At 43.3% G+C, this 24,876-nt stretch overlaps 3 protein-coding genes across 7 annotated transcripts; 1 reads left to right on the forward strand and 2 right to left on the reverse strand.

Moving 5' to 3' along the window:
• The first annotated feature begins 3,763 nt into the window (after positions 1 to 3,763).
• LOC133137553 (insulin-like growth factor-binding protein 3) lies at positions 3,764 to 8,027 on the forward strand. Its single transcript, XM_061255885.1, has 4 exons — positions 3,764 to 4,118; positions 6,212 to 6,378; positions 6,876 to 6,995; positions 7,894 to 8,027. Exons 1-4 carry the CDS (start codon positions 3,764 to 3,766, stop codon positions 8,017 to 8,019), a joined length of 768 nt encoding a protein of 255 aa, XP_061111869.1. The 3' UTR covers positions 8,020 to 8,027.
• A 3,040-nt stretch (positions 8,028 to 11,067) lies between these two features.
• LOC133136924 (insulin-like growth factor-binding protein 1) lies at positions 11,068 to 14,357 on the reverse strand. The gene is made up of 4 exons (XM_061254806.1): positions 12,434 to 14,357; positions 12,106 to 12,242; positions 11,510 to 11,638; positions 11,068 to 11,366 (listed from the first exon to the last, which is right to left on the reverse strand). The coding sequence occupies exons 1-4, from the start codon at positions 12,798 to 12,800 to the stop codon at positions 11,241 to 11,243; spliced, it is 759 nt and encodes a 252-aa protein (XP_061110790.1). The 5' UTR covers positions 12,801 to 14,357; the 3' UTR covers positions 11,068 to 11,240.
• Positions 14,358 to 14,411: 54 nt separating this feature from the next.
• On the reverse strand, positions 14,412 to 20,410 carry LOC133136925 (coiled-coil domain-containing protein 201-like). Of its 5 annotated transcripts, none has more exons than XR_009709564.1 (5): positions 20,138 to 20,410; positions 17,767 to 17,941; positions 16,919 to 17,367; positions 15,931 to 16,062; positions 14,412 to 15,027 (listed from the first exon to the last, which is right to left on the reverse strand). XR_009709564.1 is itself a non-coding variant. In XM_061254807.1 (5 exons), the coding sequence occupies exons 2-5, from the start codon at positions 17,800 to 17,802 to the stop codon at positions 14,890 to 14,892; spliced, it is 720 nt and encodes a 239-aa protein (XP_061110791.1). In that variant the 5' UTR covers positions 17,803 to 17,941; positions 20,138 to 20,404; the 3' UTR covers positions 14,412 to 14,889. The 5 variants fall into 5 exon arrangements, 3 of the variants coding, with proteins under 3 accessions (XP_061110791.1, XP_061110793.1, XP_061110794.1); XR_009709563.1 differs by having other exon boundaries at positions 16,919 to 17,332; positions 17,739 to 17,941; XM_061254807.1 differs by having other exon boundaries at positions 16,919 to 17,332; positions 20,138 to 20,404.
• Positions 20,411 to 24,876: the final 4,466 nt, after the last annotated feature.

Here is a 24,876-nt window from a genome sequence, read left to right on the forward strand (position 1 = left end):
TACAAAAAAACAAAAAACCTTCCCGACACTCCCTTTTAGCGAACGCTCTGTCCCGCGGTGCCCACATTCCTGCCGCGTCGACCTCTCTCCTCCGACATCCAGAAAATGTGCAGGCAGTTAAAAGACTTCCTGAACCAAAAAAGAAAAAAATGACGAGGGAAAAAAAAACAGGACTCTTTCCAATCTTAAGGAGTGAATGTTTTAAATTCCACTTTGGCGAAAACGCGCTGTCTGCCCCCAGACCGGCCAGCGCAGAGAATTTGAATGCGCACCAGCCGGTAGCGGCGTGTACTGAGCTTTGTTTCTGACTTCCTGTGGTACTAGTCTCCCTTTCGCGATTTTTGGGCCGCCGGGGTTTCGCGGATGTTGCGGCTGAATTGTGCAGGTGTAATTATGCGGGAATCTCCGTGCAGACGTGCGGAATGTTTTCCTCGGTTTTCACACAGCTTTGCCCAAAAGTCTCCCCAACCAACCCACGCATTCACTCAACTAGATATAAGGCCACGCCGGCGCGCGCACGTCCCGCAGTCCAGAAGGTAAAAGTCCGCCATTGCGATATGACATTTTGTTTCAGTAACATGAGATGGATTTTCTGCTTCATTGCTGAAACATCACATTCCTGGCCTTGTAAACAGACAGTGTGCTGGAGTGGAATTGTTTCGGCATGTGGCCGAGGAGGATAGATGAAAACAGCAGGAACCCACATGTCTACATGACTGTGACTGGATCCCATGAAGAGGAAATTAGCCGAAATGCTCACCTGGTCGTAGGCTACACTGTGCTGCCTATGAAAGCAATAAAGGTAGCCTAACAGTAAAACTCAGAACGGCTGAGCTTTATTCCATATAGTACACAGTGCCACGGCATTATGGGTGAACTTCTTTGATATACCTTTAGCTTAATGTTCCACGCTATCCTCTCACAAATAATGACATCATCGTCTCAGGTCGCCTAAATCCTCTTAGAGAACACAATGACGACAACAGCCTTATTCACAGGGCTGAAACACTCTCTCACAGTTTCAGCACAAGGGTTACCCATGGAGCTCACATTTCACGTGCCCGTGTTTCGCAGGCTGTGTGTGTGTGTGAAAGAGAGAGAGTGTGTGTGTGTGTCTGTGTGTGTGAGAGTGAGAGAGCAAGTGAGAGAGAAGAGAACAGAAGTAACAGTGAAGGAAAGTCGATCGTTCCTAGAGAGGGGTGCTTGGTGGGATGGTGCTTTCAGATTTCACACAGACTCTCTATAGGATGAGCAGGTTGTGATACAGAGAGGAATACCTCACCCTGCCGGACCTGATCCTCGACCCAGCGAGTGACTTCACCAACTCCTGATCTTATCGCCTTTCCCGAATCCCAGAACTCTGATTCATTCATCCCAAGTCCCAGCCCTCTGACTCAGTCAGGTATCCAGAATCCCAGCACTCTTGACTCACCCACTTATCTTGAATCCCAGGTCTTGGGATTAACTTTTCCCAAATCCCAGAAGTCTGACTCACCCACTCTTCCAGAATCCCAAGACTCTGCCTTACTCGGGTATGTTGGATTCCAGAACTCCGACTCATTCAAGGATCCTGAATTCCGGAATTCCGACTCAGTCATTCCTGCTGAATCCCAGATCTGTTTCAGCTGCCATGAATCCCAGAACTTTGACTCATTTACCCATCCTGCACTCTTAGAAAAGGGTTCTTTGGCTTGATTCCATAGGGGAACCCTCTCAGCTCTTTATGGAACCCTCTGTCATAGGTGTGGAGTGTGAACGTTCCCATACAAAGATAACTTTTGCTTGACAAAGAACCCCTTTTCACTTTAAGCTCTCGCCTGCCCATCGTAGTGTGGGCAACTACTTTGAATACAAGAAAAACATCACAAAAAAGGATAGAAAAAAAGTTACGTAGTAGTCAATAGGTACTAGGTAATAGGTAGCTGCTGCATTGTGAATCTGAAAAACTGTAGCGATACAAATAGATGAACAGATATGTATTTGTCTTGCATTCTCCCCCTCCTATACGGACCAGTACCAATGTAGAATATAATTTTACAGCTGGAACGGTGTAATCAAGTAATCGCTTCAGATTCAATTGGAGAATAAGCGTTCTTGCCCTAAATAATTGCCAATTTATGCCTGATTGAATCAGCAGATATATTTATTCTGAAAATGCATAGTCTCCCACATAGTATATTGTGCCAACAAAGGAAAACGCTTCCATGTGTTTCTCAGACACAGAATATGTTTGCATAGGAAACAGCACAGAGAAATATCTCAGAAAGACGGAGCGCTAGACATTCTCTCGCTGTCTCACCAGTGTCTCCTCACTCATTGGTTCATATTCTAGGTTCCATTCCAAAGGTTTCCGCTGCGTAATGATATTATATTATCAGGTGTCCAACTTATGTTTGTTTTGCAGAAGTGAGAGTATCGGGATGCTGAATTTGCACAATTTGAGCATGATCAACCCCTTTTAGCACATATCAGACCACAGCACACATCGTTTGAGTGCATAACTGCTGTTATGTGTACTTCACTTCAGTGCATTTAACCACAGCAGGGTCAAAGACTTTTATAAATAATGTGAAAGGCACACAGTAAAATGCCCTGTGTTCATTCAACTGTAAGAGAGTACCTATGAGTGTGGGGAGGGAACATTTGTACTCTTTAAGAGTTGCTGAACACTGAACGTTTTGCTGTGGGTGAGGCATGCGTCAGTTTTTTGTTTTTTTTAAACCTGGATGCATGTCTTCGTTTTGGAGAGATTTTAGTATGAAGGTCAGTCTTTATTTGAGGCATGTAAATGTTAATATGCTTGGGATGATTTGTGACAGAAATGTGTCTCTGGACCTGGATGTTTGTGACTAAGTGATACAAATGTCAACAAAATATAAGATATAGCCTGGGCTTACTCCCTGAAATAAACATATGCAAAAATAAAAGCACGTAAGGAGTGTGGGTCTGCGAAATAATATTGGCGCTATGTCTCCTCATATAAAATAAACCAGCGCACACGGATTTATGTCCCGGACTGTAATTACCGCTGGGGCCACGTGGAATAGTAATCTTATCACATGGTAACCGACGTATTTGTAGCTTATTAAAATAAGCTTGGTCGCGCAGGGATAATTTCTCACGTCATTCGCTACAACGCAAAGGCATTAGATAGCGTATAAGAAATCCTATTCATCAACCCTGCAAGATTGCGTCACCATAGTGCATTCATTTACATTATTTCCTTCACGGTGCCAAAGGCATATTTTCAATTGTGTTTAAGTTACGTTGTTTATATACATGCGTGAAAATAAAACTTCATATTTCTGCTTTTAAAAATACCCAGGTGGGTGCATTTGGCTGAAATCAGTTTCATAATTCTTCATAATTCAATGAAAGAAAATATCCTAGTAGGATTTTGTCTTGGATTCCATAGCATCCTAAACTTGCAACAGAGAACCCGTGGCACAAAGTCGTTGCCAACTGCTGCAGCAATATAATGAATTGGTCAATGCTATTTAGATTTGTAAATATTTGAAAACATATAGGAAGATATAACCTATTGGTAACTTAAATCCATGGCATTGCGCTTGGATTAGTCATTCAGAGGGGTGTGACTTCAAGGCGTTTTTTTTTTTTTTTTTTTTGCTATATATACACCGGCGTTCCAGTGCAGGCGGTGGATCAGATTGAAAAGAGCAGTCTTCACACTCAGTAAGAATAGGGCCATTCTAACGTACGTGACAACTAGCACGGCCGCATTGTCCAGCTTGCTTCTTGCATAATGATGTCCAGTCTTCGGCTCCTCTGTCTGATCGCGCAGCTGTCGGTTACCCAGCTGGCCGAAGCAGGGCCGGTGGTAATGTGTGAGCCCTGCGATGTGGCATCAGTGAGCCAGTGCACGCCGGTGCCCTCAGATTGTGCCGAGAAGGTCCGTGAGCCCGGCTGCGGCTGCTGTATGACTTGCGCGCTGCGCGAGGGGCAGTCATGTGGGATTTACACTAATAGATGTGGCACCGGTTTGACCTGCCAAGGCCGGCCGGCTGAGACGAGACCACTTCTAGCCTTGTTGGAAGGACGCGGGATTTGCTCCAGGTCGACTTCAGGAAATGGGACTTCGATGCCGGCTCGTGGTGAAGGTAGCTAATCAATTACGTCACTGTCTGTTTGTAAACTACCTAAATACGTGGTATTAGTCTACTTTGTTACCTACTTAGGATTTGAATATAACCCAAAGTTTTGTAGCCAATAGTCGCGGATGCATGACCTGAAATATTCGGTGATTCCTGAGGTTCACTGATGCATATGCGTTCGTGCTGGAGGGTTTTAGGTGGTATTAGGGTAGGAACATTGCACTTTTGCAAAACGTGCACGTTTAACGTGACTGTAAGCTAATGACTTCGCACTATATATCCTTGTGATGGAGCATTCGCCGCAGGAATTACAGGCAATATTAAAATAAGAAACAGTATTTTGTATTTACCATAATGCTACTGTGCTCCATAAATTTGACACTGTAAAAGTTGCATACAAATTCTACTCCACCGACTTCTTGTAGTGGATTGTCGTGCATTCTTGCTTTTCCAAGACGATATGTGCGATATAATTGTGTATATGTCTGAAAATATCGGTTTCTATGTCGCGCACGTATGTAGTAAGTAAACAGACTATGGAGGAATAAAATGCATGGATAGTGTACTTTTCAAGTATGTTATCAGCGCCGATATTAATTGATTCAGCTTTAGGTATACAATGAGGTAGGCTAATTAAACCTATCCTTATAAAGCCAATTCATTCACGTTTCATTGGGTTTCCCGTGAGTAGCCTAGCGACGCGCAAGACGTTACATTTTGTTGTGTGCTATAGAACGAAGCATTATTTTTTATTGAATCACATTTTGTTGTGTGCTATTGAATGAAGCATTATTTTTTATTGAATCACATTTTGTTGTGTGCTATTGAACGGAGCTTTTTACATTGTAGCCTACCGTTTTTGAAAGGAGTACAAATGATCAGTGTAGCCTACATTCGTGCACAACAATTACCACTCTCTACGATCTAAATCCAAATCCTAAAGATGAATATCTTTTCCGAAATTCAATAAAATGTCCATGTGGCCCTCGGAGGGACTACTATGAGGCTGCCCTCGTGAAGCACGTGCAGGACTGCACGTGCCATGGGAGTGCGCGTCTTAGAAATGGAAGCAATTGTAAAATTGTATGTGTGTGTCAGGGCGCGCACACCTGTATACATTCTTGCATATGCTACGGCCAAAGATTGGTGTGTGATCATTTTAGTTAAGTTAGTTTGTTGATTTTATTTATTAATTTTTTGCATTTATTTTTATTTTTTATCAGTGTCACATTTTTAGAAAGTCTGATGCTGGATACTTTTCTCTTGGGTTTCTTTGGATACTTTTCTTGGGACTGTGAACCCAATCCAGTTCACAGTCCAAGTGAAAAATGAAAAAGTGAACAGAGTCGGTGTGCATCTGGTCCCGGACGTCAGTGTGGGAATGAGGGCTCTTGTGTTTGGTGTTATCCGCTGGTGAGCTGGAGGCGTGCCACGTGGATAATAACTGCTGGCTCTCTCCTTCGTCGGGTTGTGTTTGGATACTGTGTTTACACCACTCCAGTCAGGCGACCAGCATTCCCTGGGTTTAATGATTTGTCAAGAACATTTGTCAGTGGTCTATAAATAACAGTTCAGCTCTGTCGCTGAACTTGGCCAGACTCTGTGCCATGGTTGTGGGGGGGGGGGGGTGTTTGTGTTGCAGTTTTCTTTCTTCTTTTTGTTGGCTGGGTGACTTGATAGGGGGAGGGGGCTATTGATTATACATGAATCTTGGATTTGTTGCTCTGAGGGCGGGGGGTAGAGACCTTCCAGCAGAGCGCCCCCTATTGAGCAGTCATTGTATTTAAACAAAAATCTTATTTCTCAAATGGTAGTACAGCACAATCATACCAATCAATTATAGCCGCTTCTTTTTCGTGTTGGGGGGTCTGTAAATGGTCGCCCTGGGCTCTGCGGGGGTTTCCTAAATCTCAGAAGGGAGTGAGGGTGTAGGCAGGAAAGGACTGCTGAAGGGCCTTTTGAACACTTCCAGCCCTCTTCTCCGTTTTCTTTTTTAAAGTGTCGCCTTAGAATCGCGTTTATCATTTCTGGTCAATTCGTATATCAATTCTGATTTCTGTTCACAACAGCGGCGTTATTTCCTTCTGTCACGTATACAGACAACACCACAGACGAGGACGTAAGCTCCAGAGGAGGGGTGACCGCACCCAAGGCAGAGGGGGATGAGGACAAGATGCCGCGGTGTACGAAGGCCCGGCCGCCCGCTGGCGGCGCGGGCACGGACGTGCCCAAATTCACCTTCGAGTCCAAGCTGGAGACGGAGAACGTGAGTAGTGCCCGGCCCAGCGGCCGTATTTCCCAGAATCCCTTGCTGCGGTTCTGTATGAGACATGAGGGAGACTCTCCAGTACTGGAGGGCTGCAGTATTTTTTTTTTCAATTCTAAGTCAGTGTTCTAGAATCCCTTCAGTTACCAGTAACGACCGTTACATCAGCAATTAGAGTGTTCTGTCGCAACATTCTAATTGCATATTTACGATCTTACACCTGAAATGGTTAAGCCATTGATCAACTGTAAAATTAAAACTAAAACTAGCAGCCACTGTCACCCGCCAGGCCTGGGGTAAACCAATCAGAAGGCCTGATGATTTATGACCACAAAAAGCTTATTGTGCTTTTCGAGTGATTGACAGCACATTGCATGAATTGATTTTGTAACTAGAAACTGACTCTTGGTGAGGCTTTTCTTGGCCTTGGGGTCTGACTTGAGTGACCTAAAGGCTGAGGTGCCCATTCTCATCTCGTTTGTGTTTTCCCTTTGCAGGGCCCATGCAGGAGGGAGTTGGAGAGTGTGCTGAAGAGCTTGAAACTCAGGAACATCGTGTACCCCCAGGCATTACACATTCCCAACTGCGACAAGAAAGGATTCTACAAGAAAAAGCAGGTAAGGGAACTCCCCGGGCTCCTAACGCTGAATGAGTGGGCACCAGTGCTACTGGCATCACAATCTCTGAATCACCTGGCCATGTTTTATACAGCAAAGACTTGCACTCACATGCCATTGACCGATAACACCGTTCAATTAACTGTAGACTAAAAACAAGCACATGGCTAATGCTAGATTGTGCTTCTGTAAGAGTTCTGTGATAAGAAATGCGATGGAATTGTCTGCTAAAATATAACTTTGTCTGTTGCCATTACAAATGTGGAGGATATTTTATTGTTTTGTTTTATTTTTGGGATTGACATTGTCCCAGATGTTATAAAGGATACAGTACCTGCCTAATGAGAGCTGTCCATGGTGCTGAATGCACTACAGTAGCACTCAGTTACACCCCAGGGCCCTGTTCCACAAAGCAGGATTACTGCACAAATTCATAGTATTAATAAGGAGCAAGCCTGCTTTTGAATAATAAATAGTGTGTGAAATTGTGCAATGTGCTTTACTTGTTGATGGGGGTTGGATGCTTGATGAAAACGTCAATCTATGGACCTCAATGAATATATTAATATACAAGATGTTATGATTGTTATTATTGTACTTATTTTTTACGAGCTTCTCGACCTGTTGCTATCTGAGGAGGGCACAATAATATGTATCCCTGTATCCACTCAAACTCAGTTTTCAGTGAGAAAAAAATCTTCCACTTCCTCTGTGTTTGAGCTTCTGTAACTTTGTTTTAGTAATATCATGGATTATGCCTGTAGTCAAAAGGATTCAAGAATAGTAATCAATTTAATTTTGGGTATGTCATTTTCAAGCTTGTGTTAAGAAAAGGGGTGACACGTAATGGGTTAAAGAGGATGGGATTTGTTTGACCTCTCTCTCCCTCCCGGCGCAGTGTCGTCCATCCAGAGGGCGGCAGAGGGGCTTCTGCTGGTGCGTGGATAAGAACGGACAGCCCCTGCCCGTCATGGAGGGGACGGAGAGGGGCGACGGCCAGTGCTACAGTCCCGAAAACCTGTGAGTCACGAGGGCGGGGCCTACGAACGCGCCGCGTCAGAGGAGTGCCTCAGCCGACCCCGAAGCCCCTCCCCTCCAGAGCCTGAGCTGTGATTGGTTCCCTGAGCTGGGCTCGCTCAGAACTCTTTAGCCCCCCCTCCCCCCCCCCCCAATCAGCCAATCGTGTCTCTCGCCGGAAGAGGAGGAGCCTCGGCGTGCGGTCTGCAGCTGGACGTGCCCGCTGGTCACGGAGCGGCCATTTTCTAGACCGTTCTTTAGAGAAAGGGAGAGGGGAGAGAAGACGAAATGGAGGGGAGGTCAGCAAGAAGGAGGAACTTTCAGCTCATGTTTTGGTGAGAACTGCACTCCGTAACTGACGCAGCCCTGATGTCCAACATTGACCTCTGTGAACGATGCACGCACTTTTACCCCCCAGCAAGTGGACCTGTCACAAATGTGCTTCTCTCTGCACTGTTGTATGTGTGTGTGTGTGTGTGTGTGTGCGTGCGTGTGTGACGACAAACAGTGCCGAACAATAGATGCCTTTGGGCTGTGACCCAGTAAAGTGTTGATATGTGGGGGTACGCGGAAAGAATCTGTGCCACCTGGACTCGGCTTGTTTTCACTGGCTTTCACCCCAGCTATTCTCAGGGTCCGTGCCAAAGGCTCATGGGAAGGGGGATGACCGATGACATTTCCGCTTCGCTGCCTCAGCGCTTCTTGGCGGGATCCGCTGACACGCACACGCGTGCCTTCGCTGACCGCTGGGGCCAGCTGTCCGTCAGAGGAGGCCACGCCCTCCATCGACCGCCCTCAGGCAGGAGAGCAGCTTGAAAGAGCAGTCACGGACGGTGCGTCTGCAATAAAGCACTCGCACATGCCTCACTGCAAGGGTTACATACCAGCGCTTCTGCATTAGCAACGGCTACAGATAAACAGTTAAACAGAGAAACAAACAGAGGGAGACGGACAGAGAGAGATAGAGGGACAATGTGAGAGCCTTGAGGCTCTTCCACACCATGAACAATGACTATAATGATATCATTATCATTTAAAAATTGTTTTTTACTCAAGTGGATGGCAGAGTCCAAACCACAACTATAATGACAATGATGGTGACGAACGATATCATTGGGATCACTTTCAGACATTTTTTCCAGTTGCATGAACAATAGAAACATTGTCAGCCAATCAAAATCCATCTGAAGGCCTCACATTCAAAATGGCTATTTACAGAAGGGTATCGTTCATCAGTGGGGACGCTGACATCGTTATCGTTTATAATTATAGTTTTTGGTGTGGACGGGCTTTTAGAGTGAGATATCTCCCATTGTCACCAGTGACACTGCAATTGTGGTATCTGGTTAGCCAGGTACTGACCCCAACACCTCTCACCCAATCGAGCCTCACCGTGACCACTTCCTGTTAGAGTCCACAGGCTGCCTCTCTGCAGTCATACGTGGTGTTTTTTACAAACAGACGTTTACCCAGATACTTGAGTGAGAATACAACCTAGGCTGGAAAATACACGGTGACCTTTGTGTCTTGTCTTTGCATACCTTCTTTATAATATGAATGTTAACAAACAAGTGCCTTATTGGCTGCATCTTACAGTCTGTAGAAGCATGCATTCACCACAGCCAATCCTGGCTCAGTATACTTAAAACTGCCTTTTTGTGGAATGACTTGAACTACGCCAGTCTGGAGAGCTTTCCCAACAGCATTGCTGTATGTCCATGATTCTAAGCTTGCTGTAAATATGACAGATGTATATCTGCTGCTCATTTTTTGTGTATCCTTTGGATATTTAGCTCTTCTTTTACTTTGTCATTTTTTTCTGTTGCTTTGTATTTTTTGTTTTATCAGCCATCTGTGCAAGTGAAATAAGCTTTAACTATGAAACGTAAGCTGAGTTACACTGTGCTGAATCAGTCCATACTATACTGTGAGTCATTGGCTACTTTGCTGCACTGATAACGCATTGCATGATGCTGAGACTGTAATCACTACCACAGATTTAATCATTCAAGTGTCTGCAACTTTATCGAGTGACGTGTGGGGAACGGAGACACAAGAAACAATGGGTGGGCCTACCATGTCAGTGACACACAGATTTGAACCAACCACTGAGAGTTTCTGCAGAGACACAGGGTTTTGATTGGTTCAAACACGTTGTTGATTGACAGCTCGTTGTAGCTCCACCTATTATTCTTTCTCCAATCACCTGTAGCCTGTCTGCCCCGGACCTGTGACATCACGGAGCCAGTGGACCTTGTTAGGGGCATCCCAGAACCATTTTTTTTTGTTACATTGATTGTATTTATTGTCTCTTTTTATAAAATAAATATTTACAAAATGTATGTCAACAGTTGTATGTTTATAATGTTTACTCAAATGACTTTTGAGAGAGTGAGACTGAGAGAGGAAGAGAAAAAATGGAAATTACTACATAAAATAAATTGTAAATCAGTAGATGCTCATACTAATGTCTGTTCACATAGCCTTTGACCCAGAAGAAAAGGCAGGATCTCACATAGATTACATGATTTATTAAAGATAGTTTGGATGTCACAAAATGGATCCAAAGAGATAACCAAGAAGTTCATTTGGAACACAAGTCATAGCAGCAGTTTTTATATATACAAAAAATTTGATCTGAAGACAATATTTAACTATATTTAGCAGCAGAACTGACCGCACTGTAACTGAAGAGGAATATGTTCTTGACTGATTAATCTCTAAAATATTATAAACAAATGGAAATTACATACGGTAAGCATATGTGAAGAAACTCTTGAAGGGGCACTTTATAGAGGTCTGAAAAATTAAGTACATTCTATCTACATGACAGAGGTAGACAATAATACCCTTTCAAAAGTGTTTCACAGCTCTAGCCTTAAAATCATGTTTTCATGAATGAAAAAAGGCTCAATTTTTTTCAACATTGATATGAAATCGGGCCATCACTGAACTCAACAAAAAGCTTGGTGAGGTAGGTTTAATGATGGAAGTTCATTGGCAATAAAATACTTTTTTAAATTACAAATACCTAATGCAATTTACATAAATACATAAAATAAATAAGTATATGAGATGTAAGTAAAGTGAAATTCATTTTATATTCAGAAAGTAATTTTCTCTAGAATCAGTGTACGTGTGGCGTGAAGTGTGTTAAATAAATAGAGGTACGTTTTCAATAAATAATGGAGGTTTGAGTGTTAACTGGTGTAGCGACACAAGAGGGCGCTAGTGGGTTAGCTCCTGCTGGCAGCCAGAGTCTGCGAGAAGGCCAGTGGAACCCGGGATCATCTTTCCATTCCAGGAGGACACGCACCAACACTTCCCAGGCTCTCCCGCTAAAGATGTCTCACACTGCGGGTGAGAGAGAGAGAGAGAGAGAGAGAGAGAGAGGGGGGGGGGGGTCAGTGAGTGAGGGAGATAGAGTTTGTGTTTGTGGATACGAGGGGCATGTTTTTGAAGCATGTATTATAAGAGCTCGTTTAAACGGAGCGCACCTGCTTGGATTTGTAGAAGCCGTGCTTGTCGCAGTTGGGAAGGTAGAAGGTGGTGAACTTCTCCCCTAACGTCTGCTGGGACGAGGCGATCCTCTCCAGGGCCTGCTGTAACTCCACGTGACAGGGGCCCTGTGACGCAGTTGATAAACAGCACACATTACATGAAGCGATTCACATTTATTTGGAAGTATTCTGACTTCTATTTAACTGAAAATGTGATTTTCAGAAGAGGTCTCGGGTTCCATAGATTGCAAAAATCCCGAAGCCTATCAGAATACCATTACATATCTAATCCTACATGCATTTAATTGGCTTGTATTGTATTGTTAGGCTAGTGTCGAAATAATACGTACACAAACCTACTGTTAAGCTTATACGCTTATAACTTTATGTAACCTTTTCCTTTCCATGTTCAATCCATGTATACTGATTCACAAAATTTGATTCGTAAATGGGCCCAATATACTAATTAATCGTTAGAATTCCTGAAAACATGTTTTTTTACAGAAGTGGTGAGACGAAGGTAATTGATTACAATTTGGGACACGTGCGAATGTCATGATATGCGATGCACGTAGGCAACCCCGGATTCCTACCTGCTCCACAAGTTTCTTCCGGATGGCGTTGATTTTAGCTTTCAGGCTTTCCTGCGCCTCCCAGATGTCCTTCGGATCATAGGGTTTGAGTCCCAGCAAGTGGTACGGGGATCCGTCTGTGTTCGCCTCTCCGTTTTCTGAGAAAATAATATGTTAGATTATGTAAATAGGCGAATACAGTATTGCATATAAATACTAAAAATGATATTAGATGGTAGTTTAACCGTTATTGAGAAGAGAATGTAGACATCACACACTTCTTAATGTGCGCGCGAGATGTCGGCTATTGGAATACTCTCTTGTTTACAAAATCTTGCGGGTAGGCTACCTGGATTTTGGGGAGATTCGCTTTGCTCGGATTCAGTACAGACGGCATGCCCCCTTGTAAGAGAATGAAGGGGCCGAGGGTCCTCTGGTCGCGGAGAGCAGCGTAGCCCCGAAGCGCAAGGTGCAGTGTAAACTCCGCAGGATGTTCCTTTCTTCAGAGCGCAGGTAAGGCAGCATCCGCAGCCGGGCTCACGCAAAGCCTCCTCGCAGTCCGGTGCAACTGCCGGACATTCAAGCAACTTCTCCGGCGTGCAGGGCGCGCAACGAATGGGCTCGCCTAAAATCGGGGAGGCCAACGCCGGGGCTGAAGATAGAACGACTGTAAATACTATCTCCACCCACAAGAACTGCAGAGATAATCCACTCATTACAAAAACGTGGGGTAGTTTAAAAAAAAGCGCAGATGTATCGTCAAAGCTTGTTTCTTTTTTTCTAAGATGAACTTCTGTTGGCGCGACGCTGTTATTTATACGGTACCATGGCCTCCAGAAACGTTAATATTTGACCCATTAGCCTGTGCCATTAATTATTTATTAAACAGATGCTAGGCTTAGGCATCCTCTGACTTGTTTGCGCAGACCCGTTCAAACGTCAGTATTTACCTTTGGGACGACCCGTGCCCGCGCGGGGTCGTTTGGTAGGTGAAAACACAACATCGATCGGTCACTACTGTGCCTAGTGGCTCGTGTGCAAGAAAAACACGCCGTCTGTCCGCGAAAATACAGTTGGTCGTCTGTTATTTTTTGGATTTCAAAATGATTCGAGTTTAATAAGAGATCTCAGAATAGGCTGACATGTTGATACAATATATTCCTTTCATTGTATTTCTCAACATGCAGCCTCTTGGTTGTTTAGCACAACTCGATTGGTCTACTGTGATGGTGGCACGTGTCCGGACATAGGACATTATGTAAAAACTGATAACAGGCAGGCAATTTAAATTCCATGGGATCATCATATTGGCATATCGCTTGTTTGCAAAGGTCACTATATTACAATTACTCCTGTCCGGTGTAGTATTTGGTCACACTTTTATCTAGAGCAAACAATGACGTGCAGAGAACCTCATTGCCATTGCCATTTCCTCCTTGTCTCTTTCTCTCTCTCTCTCCCTCTCTCCCTTTCTCTCTGTGTCTCTCTTTTTTTTTAAGGGGGCTGGTGGCAGGGAGGCTGAGAGTGGAATTTGCTTATTACACTCTTGTGGAAAAATGCAGAAGTTTGTCATTGTGGGGGATTGATGGGGCCTTGTGTAATGTTGACAGGGAGGGTAGGCTGGACCTTCACATTGAGTGGTATCATTTGGTTTTGTTGTGAAATCTTTCTCGCTGTTTATCATATTTGCTCTTTCTCCCTTTCACTTTTTTCTTTCCTTGTGATTTTAGTTTTCTGTGCCTTGTGCTGTTTTGTTGTAGTGTCATAATAAATCTCTCTCCCTCTCATTGAGAACATACTAATTGAGGACACAGTTATTCACATCAATTATAAAATTGTTTTACAACAAAATTCAGTTGACACCTTTTCATTGATCAGTCATTTAGCCAGTCAAACCCTAGTCCTGGAGGGTCTCAGCAGTTATGTAATCAAACGAGCGTCGTGTAGCAATGACCTTCATTTGTGATAGAAGTCATCCCCAGCACTATTGATTATCCACTGTCAACATTTTATGAGTGATATATAGGCTACTAAGGTAGCTAAGGTTCTGAGCCTTTGCTCAAGTGCATCAGTAGTGTTGCGTTCAGAATGGGGATCTACGGCCTGGGTCAGATTGAAAGGACGTTTTATTTTCATTAGAGCACATAATCTATGGGACTTGGACTGTGTTTGGTGATCTCAATAAAGAACCCTGGAGTGACCTCTGTCCTGGAGTTTTGTGTGTTTTACTAATGTGTAGGTGAGATTTTTGATATCTTATACTAATGTGTCTGTGTTTTAGAGCAGGTGACTGTGCCATCCACTCCTGGCCCTAGACACCTATCAGGATCAGTCAGAGTGGTCTTGATTGACGTCTAGAATATCAGGTGATTTTTGGTTCCAATAAATCATAACAGTACATTTTCCTCAGTTATTTTCTTCAGTATTAATGTTTTTGCATGATGAAAATATTGAACCAAGGAACGCTTTAAGGCAGGAATGAACAACAAAGGAAGCGGACGGCCCAGAAAGAACACAAATATTTTGCAGTCGTGATTGCTGTCGGCAAATCATTAACATTGACATCGCGCCACCTTGTCGGGATGGGTTAAGTTTCACAAGATCAAAGGGGAAACTTGGTCATCCAAGGTCGGATGACTTCAAAAAAACAAGGGTCGAGAGGCCCCGTCAAAGGGAGGTTGGTCGAGGAGGAAATCGGACTTAGCCGCTAGGCTATCGGCATTCTGCATCACGGTCGGTGTTCTTTAACATTCTGTCAGCTGTGTTTACGCCGAGTCGCAAACATGTTTGATCGCGTAGCTTCGGTCATTTCGCCCACGCGCTCTCCGGCGCCTCATGCCCTTGTTTGGCTGTCCGACGCTGCTCGACGACCAGCTCGTGATGGGTGGCCTCCTCGATACTGTGCATTAGCGTGGCCAGCCATTCCGGGACATCTTCTGATGTCTGGGGGAAGGAATAACAGAAGCGTACAGTGGGGTCCATAAGTCTGAGACCACTAGTCAAAACGCTTCCATTTCGTATTATTTTCTAATTGAATACAAACTTTGAAATAACTAATTATATTATCACCATAAGTTTGAGTGAAAAGTAGAATCTTAATTTGCTTTAATGGCAACATGTACTCAAGCTGGCATGGAGAAATTTGTGCAAAACCTGATGATTCATGTTATTCTAGGATTATTTGACTGCTCCAAAGAGCATCTTGCGATGTTACTGGATGCTTTGGTTTTGTCAGTCTTCAACAGCCCCCATAAATGTTCAATGGGGTTGAGGTCAGGTGATTGTGGATTGTATTTGTAGTTCTTGCAATGCTTTAAAGTAACTCATTTGTTTCAATTTTTTCAAAAGCTGTAAACTTTGTTTATTTTCTGGATTACATGGGGGGGAAAAAAGAAAAAGATTTTCAATGTGATCTCAGACTTTTGGACCCCACTGTACATCCTACAGAAAGCATCAACCAGACAGTTGCAACAACTTCCATCCCAGCATTCATTGCACACACATACTGTAATACCTACGTGTATAACACTGGTCATTTGTGGCTCTAAACTCTTAATTTATCTAATTTTGTCATATATGCTACATCAATGTAAGAGACTACAGCAATTAAAAGGGACAGGTGATATCTGACAGGAAAAGAAATTAAAAATTCTGGGGGCTCTCAGTTACTTCTAGGTTGCAGGTGAACTCTAGAGCAGCGACCTTCATCCTTCAGCCTGCAGCTCTGCAGGACCAGGAATGAAGATGACTGTTCTAGGCACTGGCATTCAGAGGCTCCTTTCCCATGGCAGAAATCCCAAACATCCTGTCAGTGAGCGATGCTGGCTGCTTTTCTCTCATACTTACCATTTTGGCATTTTTTCTGGGTTTTCTGCCTGTTTTCTTTTTTAGGGGCATGGCTGGCTCTTCACCGTCTTCAGATCTCATTGAAAGCCTTCTGTTCGGCCTTCGCTTTTTCCTCCTTCTGCTTTTTTTTGGCTGTTAGATTACAAATATCTCAGAACTAGTCACCAAGCTGCATGTGGATGTAATCTGAATTTCCAAGTATAATTCACACACTGCGCATCTTGGCTACACCTTTACAGATTGGTGACACATTTAAAGAATCTTGCTCATTCATTAATAAATCTTACATGTGACTTTCCTTTCAACACATTTGTTAACCGACCATACAATTTGGCATTGTACATATTTCCATGTAACACTTATGACATATTATAATGCCTGTATTCATACATTTAAAGTGCTCACTGAGTGTATATTTCATACCAAATATATACTGTGGCCTGTTGGGTAAGGTAGTTCAATTCCCAGTGTAGCCACAGTCAGATCAGTGTAGCCGTTTAGCCCTTGAGCAAGGCCCTTCAACCCATATTGCTCCAGGGGTGGGATTGTCCCCGGCTTAGTCGAATCGATGTAAGTCAGTTTGGATAAAAGCGTCAGCAAAATAACTAATGCAATGTTCCTTAAAGTGTGGTTTGATTGCCAATGTATGTTGAATATGAATTTTTTTGTATTTTAAACAATATTTTTAAGTTTTAAGACTTTGACATGAAGACTGTTTGTCAGGGTGTCTCGGTGGCGCAGCCTGTAGAGCACTGACCGCATGCTCATTGCGAGCCGCGACGTCGGCGGTTCGTATCCGACCGTCTGACATTTGTCGCATGTCTTTCCCTCTCTCTCCCTCCCATTCTTCCTGTCTCTCTATACTACACTGTCCAATAAAGCTGAAAAAGGCCTAAAAAATATCTTTAAAAAAAAAAAAAAGACTTTGTCAGCTTGTGTTTGTGAGCACACAGCTTGGTTCAGAGAGGAACGTGTCATTGTTTTGTACCTCTGGCCAGTCCTTGTCCTTGCTGTCATCTTCGTTGCTGAGAGGGGAGCTCTGCCCCGGTGAAACCGCAGCTGCACTCGGTCCTCCAGGACTGAGGGGGCGCTGTGCCGGTTGTGGGTGGAGAGGAGAGCTGAGCGATGGCGATGGGTCAGAGCCGGCCGGCGTATCCTCGGCCTCCTGCAGGGAGGGCAGCAGGGCGTGCGGCGGGTCCCGGGAGTGCGGGGCCCTTTGGGGCCAGGAAGCCAGCGAGTCGCCGCTGCCACTCACGGTGAAGCGGGACTCCTCGCTCCGCGCCGGCGTGCTCTGCTTCACCAGGGAGACCCGGCCCCGCCTCCGCACGCCCAGCAACACCGAGTCCACCGACAACTCCGACTCCGACTCCTCCAGCTCATCTATGGTCTCCAAGTGCCGGGCCTGGGTCAAATGCACAACTGAAATACGTCAGGGGCCTGTTCCACAAAGCAGGATTACTGAGTTAGCCAGATTAAAACCCAGACCGCATCCAAATCTGGAACATGGACTGAAGTAAAAATACCTGTTCCAGGTTTTACTTTGTGCAGTTACCCGGCTAACACGATAATCCTGCTTTGTGGAACAGGGCACAGCTCTTTAGATGGTGGTAAAACAGAATAATAATAATAATCCATCATCATCATCAGCATCCCCTATTTTTTTTACAAAATGCCAGTAACCAAAACCTGTAGTTGTATAAAGTATAATGTTAGTCTGAAAAAAGATATTGTTCTTTATGAAAACATGTAAGACATGAAATTCACTGGTGTCTAATGGGGTGAAATATTGATAATAAATAAATAATGACTTGAGCCTGGATCTCTGAAGAACTCCACCTGTCTGCCACTGGGGTCACTGCCTCCAGCTGCCATTCGGGGGGCTTCTGCAGGTGGGGAAAAGGGCGGAGGGGTCTGCTGAGAAGCGCAGGTCACTCCACCCCGGAGCCTGGCGAGGGTCACAGATCACCAGGGTTCCCCCGTCCCCCGGGGGCGGCCGCCTGCAACGGGCTTCCTGATTCAGCGAGACGTTATTTTAATGGTGACAGCGAGTCGCAACCTGCCACCGTTCATAACTCATCTGTTGCCAGAACATTCTTCATAACAAACGCACGCTAAGACCTGTTTTAGCAGCCGCCACGATGAGGTGTATTTACGGGTCATTTGAAAACAAATGGAACGCAATCCAGCGGCCTGTGTCGCGGGGCAGGATTACCGAGTTAGCTGGATAATGGCACAGAGTAAAACCCACAAAGCAGGATTACTGAGTTAGCTGGATAACGGCACAGAGTAAAACCCACAAAGCAGGATTACTGAGTTAGCTGGATAACGGCACAGAGTAAAACCCACAAAGCAGGATTACTGAGTTAGCTGGATAACGGCACAGAGTAAAACCCACAAAGCAGGATTACTGAGTTAGCTGGATAACGGCACAGAGTAAAACCCACAAAGCAGGATTACCGAGTTAGCTGGATAACGGCACGGATTAAAACCCAGAACAGCTCTTTTTACATCAGTCTGTGTTCCAGATTTATGAGGGTAACTGACTTAATAATCCTGCTTCGTGATACAGTTTGTTTTCAAATAACCCATAAATAAAACGTCCTTCTGGTGGCTGCTAAACAGGTTGGACATTTTAATACATCTCACGCATAGCTAAGATGCATGGAGCACATAGAAAATAGGGCCATATCTGGATATCCATGGCAACTACTGCTGCTATTGATTTCATAAGCCCTGTCACATGATTTGCCATTTTAGCTACATTTTATGAGTGACAGCTCAAGACTGTGTCTCTATATCTCGCTGCTTACGAAATTGGCAGTGATCTATGAGCTATTTGAGATCGGGTAATTGGTCAAAACAAAGACCACGTACGCACCAGCCCTCCAGGAATGAAACCGTCCACCCCTTTTTTAGACAGCCTAGATGAATGGCCCCTTCTGTTTGCCAAACGTTTTTATGTTCTAATGTACCGCACCCACCTCTTCATTGCTAGACATGGCAGAATCACGGATGGGCATAACTCACTCTGAAATCACCCCTCGCTTGTGGAAAGTAGTTCTGGTCAGCATGACATGTTGTCACGGTGATTCCCATCAATCTGATGTCCTAAAACGCCCCCTCCCCCCTCCCCCCTCCCCCCTGTTTTATCACGGTGACCTTGGACCAAAGCCTGGTTCTATGGAACCGAGGGCATACTGGAGAATGCACTGACTCATGACTGTTTGTTGACGACCTATTTGGCATTTCCCCAACTGACATTTTATACTATTGTATTTACTACTCTGTTAAAGGGTGACAAAAACATTGTTGCGCTTGGTTACTGAAAGTCTGTGTTAGGTTCATGTATATGGAGCATAAGGCATACAAATTGTCACATTCCCTGAGCAATATGTAATTGATTCACAACTCATGCTTATGTCGCATGCAACTTGAATAGATCAGCAAACAGAACTGACCATGATACAGCCTAGGCTAGAAAAAAATGTTTTTTCACATTATATGGGGATCAATGAGGTACTAGATTTTAAACCAGTTATTTGAATTTCACCCATGGCCGAGATATCCTAATAAATACAGCACTGTTCTACCAATACATCACAATATATACTGTAGATATATTTTGGATGGTAGCAAGCTTATTCATACATTTATGTATGCTTCAATCACATCGATTACTTCTAAGAGAAAGTTAAATCCTCAAAAAGTAGTTCTCAAGTCCTCAAAATGTATGCAACAAGCATTTAAGCATTGTTCCAACAATAAATAAATGAAAATAGATAGAGTGAAAGGAGGTCCAGCCATCCATTATCTGACCCGCTTCTTCCTGGTCAGGGTCACAGACCTTGTGCCTGAGGCAGCAGTGTTGTCCACTGCACCACCATGACCCCAGGAGTGGATGTCTCCACCTTTATCTACGGAAGTTACTTTGGCAATCAAAGCGCATTATAATAAGGAAAACTACAGGTTACAGCCCTTTCAGAAATAAGGAAGGTACATGTAGTGTAGACACGCTAAAGAGACAGTCACAGGGGTGAAGTAGATAATTACCTTTCTCAACATACAGTACACGTCTGTGGCAAACAGGCTACATCCCTGATTCCCATGTTGTCTTGGGAACAACCCCACTTCACCTATAGATTTATTTCTTTTGCAATCTTCTGCTTGTTCATAAAGAATCAATAGACTGTGAGAACACTTACATTACCTCCAGAAACAGAAGACTCCTTTCTTTGTTAGTTTCCCCAGTCTTAAAAGGCAAATACAAGGCCTCAAACCCATCAGAACCAGCCCAAGTGGAGTGTGTTTCCACCTGCAGTCAATCAGGCTTGCATTAGTGCCCACCGCTAGCTGAGAAGCAGGGGCTGACCTGTAGTGACTCTTTAGGGTTCTTTAAGCTTTGGCCTCCATGGAAGCTATCGTGAACACTAAATTGAAGATGGGATTGGTTTGGGACTTTTTTTGGACCAGACCAACACAGTTTTTTTCTTTATGATTGCCTAATTGAAATCCCTATTTGCATTCATGCTGAGCTGCTTACCAAGTAGGTGATTTAATCAAATCAGTTGTTAATTGAACAGAATTCACAGAAAACCCACGGGCAATGCTACCCTGCTTGACTGTGTTTTGAAATCCTTGCTGTAAGGAAATGATTATTACTTTATGACGGTATCATGTGGAACACTGAAGCCAGGAATTTATGGGAGAAATCAACAGTTCATTCCTTTTGAGTGTGGGGCAATTGATTGTCCCCAGGCTGAGCCAATTAGAATCATGTATTCACATACGCAGTGAACACTTGATTGAGCAACAAAGGCCGGTGTTTTTTCCTCTGCATAACTCACGTGTCTCGTCTGGATGTTTTCCAGTAATGCCGTATTCCTTCTGAACATCTTGGGACATTCTGTGTTGTATCGGTTCCTCACAGGTCAGCTGATAAGGCCTCTGTTTTTAATCACTGTCGGAGAAACCACTGCTGCAGGCTAGAGCACAGTACTATGAAACAAGCCAAATAACCCCAAAATGAAGTATAGCATGATGATGGGAAAAGTTATTTTTAAGGTAATAAAGATGTGGATGTCATAATATTATTTCAACATAGCTTACTGCAATCTGTAGTATTTTACCTAAGAATTCACCAGAAAGAACCAGCTGTTCTTTAAAAACAAATTTTCTGGGGAGCATGTCCCTCCCCCCGCCAATCCTTCTGCAGTTCTGGGGTCTGTGCACCCTGACTGCAGAAAAACGTACAGTGACCTCAGACTGATTCTGGATCAGTTTCAGCCATGGGTGAAGACAGGCTGGAACCAACATCCCAGCAAAGTAGAGGGCAAAGATGAGTCCTGGATGACTGATATCACACCACTCTTGGGGAGGTTTTGGGTGTGCCCAAAACCTGGATAGAATATTTAAATAATTTCCCTGTCACCAGGTTTATTTATTTCTTTTAAACTTCTTGGGCCAGATGTTCTTTAAAAGTTTATGTTCTGGAAAGTTGTGGAAATGTTGCGGTTCATGAGTTCATGAGGGCTGCGTAGGTTAAAAAGAGAAAAACTTTATCTTATCTGGAGCTATCTATAGTGTGAGTACATACACACAAAAAAAACAGTTTCATTATATAAAAGAGATTTATTGAACAATATCTAAACAAAACTGTATTTTATGTACATTGAGGAAGTGCTCCCCCTAGTGGCACAGATCCATACAGTTAATACAGTTGAGAATACAGTCTCAGAAACGTGCTGCACTGTACATGCAATAGATCTATTCACACTCTTTCAAATACCGTGGCTATTTATGTGGTTTCTCTGTTTGGTATAGCAGTACACATTAAAATTTATCCTGACTGCAAATGAAAATTTCAACTAAATAAAGGAATCACTGGACCTAAAGACTGCAAATAAGCAAATCAATATGTTTAAATATGTATATCCTATATGAATATTTGACTTCAAACTGAATACTAATTGAAGGAGTTACACATGCATTTATAGAAATAATCATGGGTCTCCTAAACCCTGGATTGTCTCCCTGGACTAATACAACTGCCAGCGAATAGAAAAACCTTTAAAAAAAGCAAAATGTTTTGGCAGAAAATGTATTTGATTTAAAAGCAAGTAAAAACAGTTTATATTGATATCTCTCACACCATATTAGTATCAGGCAAGAGTCAGTCTAAGCTGAAAATGAAGAAAGTGCTTTTTCTTTTTTCTTTTTTTTCTTTTTTTTTGTGTTTTGTACAGTTCAGCCATCAATGAAGAAAAAAAAAAGAAGGAAAAACAACAGCAAAAAACCACTTGCTTAGTTTGGAAAAAAAAAACTGAAAAAACTACAATGAGAGTAGATTAAGTCTGGGACAAAGTTTAGCAGACATGAGCTTCCCAGGTTAAATAAATTGACTTAAAGTGTTCCCCTGCACAGACACAGATAAAGCATGCTGTATGCATTAACATCAGGAACCGGGCAAAACATGAGCTACAACACCCCAGCCACTGTTACATCACAGGCAGCTTCAACTAAAAGGCTTATTGCTGCTTTTCCTTAACCAAAAATGTCAATCAGTTTTCATATACATTTGGCGTGTGTTCAGTATCACAATTTTTTTTTCTCTCAAAAACATAACCATAATCATGAGAAGAAGGCAGTTCTTTACAATGATTATTTCTCATAATTATTGAAGTTTTGTGTTGTGATGACATTGCAATAAAAAGACTAATACAGCCACATGTTCCCTAATGTACTGTTGCTACGACTGTTACTTCTACAACTCGCATCATTACAACATGTAGAAAATAAGTAAATAAAGGAATGAAGTAATAAAGAAATAAATGTCAAGGCCATGTATGTATATGCAGATAGAACAACAGAATCAAGTGAGTAATATTGCCTTTTATAAATCTCCTCATTTATCCGGATGAATACAAAAACTGATATTATTCAACTGTAGCTGTACAGAGTCTGTAGTCTATTGTGTGTAGTAGCTCCATATATGCGCAAGATCAAGTAAGCATATTAAATTGATTATGTAAAAGGCATTTATTTTAAAGACTGTACATTTAAAAAATAAGGCAATAAATTGTATATACCTACATTTACACTTAATTTGTTCTCACAGAGAGGTTAACTGAACCAGGCAGCAGGTGGAGGGAACCAGAGCAAGCTGTAGTGTTTGGAGCAGAGGGCTCTTGTGCTGTAGAAGCATAGAGCTCCTCTCTATGACATAACAGGAAGTACTGTGGCTTCATTTCCTGTGCCGTCCCCCAAGCGGCCCCCCTCAACACCCACTAGGCAGCTGGGAAAAATTTCCACCAATCAGATTTCGGCCTCTGTTGTTGTCAATCCAATTTGCAACAGTTCAGCACCAGTCCAAAACTGTGGACTAGTGGACTAGTGGACTACTGTGCCAGTGACCTGCAGCAGGACTGTTTACATAACCGGGTAGAGTAATATTAAACTGCCACAAACCACACGATGCGTTAAAAGCACAACAGTCTGTTACTCTTATAGCAGTGTTGTGTCCTTAACTTTGATTTGCACATACACTTACTGAGCACTTTATTAGGTATTTATTAGACTCTAATATTGACTCATTGCTCTCCTGCTGCTGTAGCCTATCCACTTAGAGGTTTAATGTGTTGTGTGTTCAGAGATGGTCTTCTGCATACCACTGTTGTAATGTGTGGTTTTTTGACATTACTGTCAGCTTTGACTAGCCTGGCCCTTCTCCACTGACCTTTCTCATTAACAAGGCATTTTTACCCACAGAACTGCGGTTCACAGGATGTTTTCTGTTTTTCGCACCATTCTTTGCAAACTCTAGAGACTATTGTGTGTGACAATCCCAGGAGATCAGCCGTCTATGAGATACTCAAACCACCCTGTCTGGCACCAACAATCATTCCACGGTCAAAGTTCACATTTCTTACCCATTCTGGTGTGAAAAACAGCTGAACCTCTTGACTATGTCTGCATGCTTTTAGGCATTAAGTTGCTGCCACATGATTGGCAGATGAAATATTTGCATTAACAAGCGGGTGTACCTAATAAAGTGCTCATTGAGTGTACAAACCATGTATCTGTTTCACTCTTCTCAATGGCAGCAAAGCAAGATTCCAACCAACAGCCACACTTACAACATTTTACCAGGTGATTAAATTCCAGGAGAAACTGCATGAATACAACAGTGAATCTGGAATCCACGGCTGCTCAGATTTGGGTTTAGCGATCGATTCAGTTCCGTTGAAAACGTAAGAACGAGGAAAGGCCCTCGGCCCTTCCTGATGCGAATGAAAACGCCTTTGTCAGAATGGCGAGATTGAGAAAAGGTGGTAAAGTGAACAGCATCAGGGTGTGATGACACCAGGGAGAACAAGCCCTTTTATACATATAGCTGAGACCAACAAGCCCAGAACACACCTTCTGAAGGAGAAAATGTGAAAATGTATTCTTTCCCCGGTTTGTCCATATAGCACTGCTGTATTTCGTATGATGATGGACAGTAAAGTCACAGCACACTGTGGGAGGTATGAAGGGGGAAGGGGGCAGAGCTCCAAAAATAATGGTCATTTCAAAAATATTTTATTGAAAGGAACTTTGAAGCAGGAGAGTTTGCTTGCTTAGATAGTATTGTAGTGCTCTTGTGTGTGTGTGTGTGTGTGTGTGTGTGTGTGTGCATACCAGGGTGATTGTTATTGAGTATTTATTTTTCTTCCATTGCATGTATGTCAGAGAATAGATGAGAGCGTTTGTGTGCTTGCATGTGTGTGTATGAGTGTATTGCAGTATTGTTGAGCATTTATGCGTGTACATGTGTGCGTGTATCTGTAAACCCTGGTGTAAAATCCAGCTATGACCAGCTTGAAATTACCAGCTACTGGAGCTGGTCTGAACTGGTAAACCAGCTACCAGCTGCTTCAAAACCTAGCTTGAATTGTTTTTTTCAGCAGG

This window comes from Conger conger, chromosome 9 (assembly GCF_963514075.1).
Source record: "Conger conger chromosome 9, fConCon1.1, whole genome shotgun sequence".
NCBI lineage: Eukaryota > Metazoa > Chordata > Actinopteri > Anguilliformes > Congridae > Conger > Conger conger.

Excerpts from the sequence above, each read along its gene's own strand:
- LOC133136925 (XM_061254807.1), bottom strand. The coding sequence starts at position 17,802 with ATGGCAGCTGGAGGCAGTGACCCCAGTGGCAGACAG. Across the intron at positions 17,333-17,766 it reads GTGACCCCAGTGGCAGACAG|GCCCGGCACTTGGAGACCAT; the intron begins GTGGAGTTCTTC and ends CATTTGACCCAG. Across the intron at positions 15,028-15,930 it reads CCAGAAAAAATGCCAAAATG|ACATCAGAAGATGTCCCGGA; the intron begins GTAAGTATGAGA and ends TCCTTCCCCCAG.
- LOC133137553 (XM_061255885.1), top strand. The coding sequence starts at position 3,764 with ATGATGTCCAGTCTTCGGCTCCTCTGTCTGATCGCGCAGCTGTCGGTT. Across the intron at positions 4,119-6,211 it reads GATGCCGGCTCGTGGTGAAG|ACAACACCACAGACGAGGAC; the intron begins GTAGCTAATCAA and ends TCACGTATACAG. Across the intron at positions 6,996-7,893 it reads GATTCTACAAGAAAAAGCAG|TGTCGTCCATCCAGAGGGCG; the intron begins GTAAGGGAACTC and ends CTCCCGGCGCAG.
- LOC133136924 (XM_061254806.1), bottom strand. The coding sequence starts at position 12,800 with ATGAGTGGATTATCTCTGCAGTTCTTGTGGGTGGAGATAGTATTTACA. Across the intron at positions 12,243-12,433 it reads CGAATCTCCCCAAAATCCAG|AAAACGGAGAGGCGAACACA; the intron begins GTAGCCTACCCG and ends TTATTTTCTCAG. Across the intron at positions 11,639-12,105 it reads GGAAGAAACTTGTGGAGCAG|GGCCCCTGTCACGTGGAGTT; the intron begins GTAGGAATCCGG and ends ACTGCGTCACAG.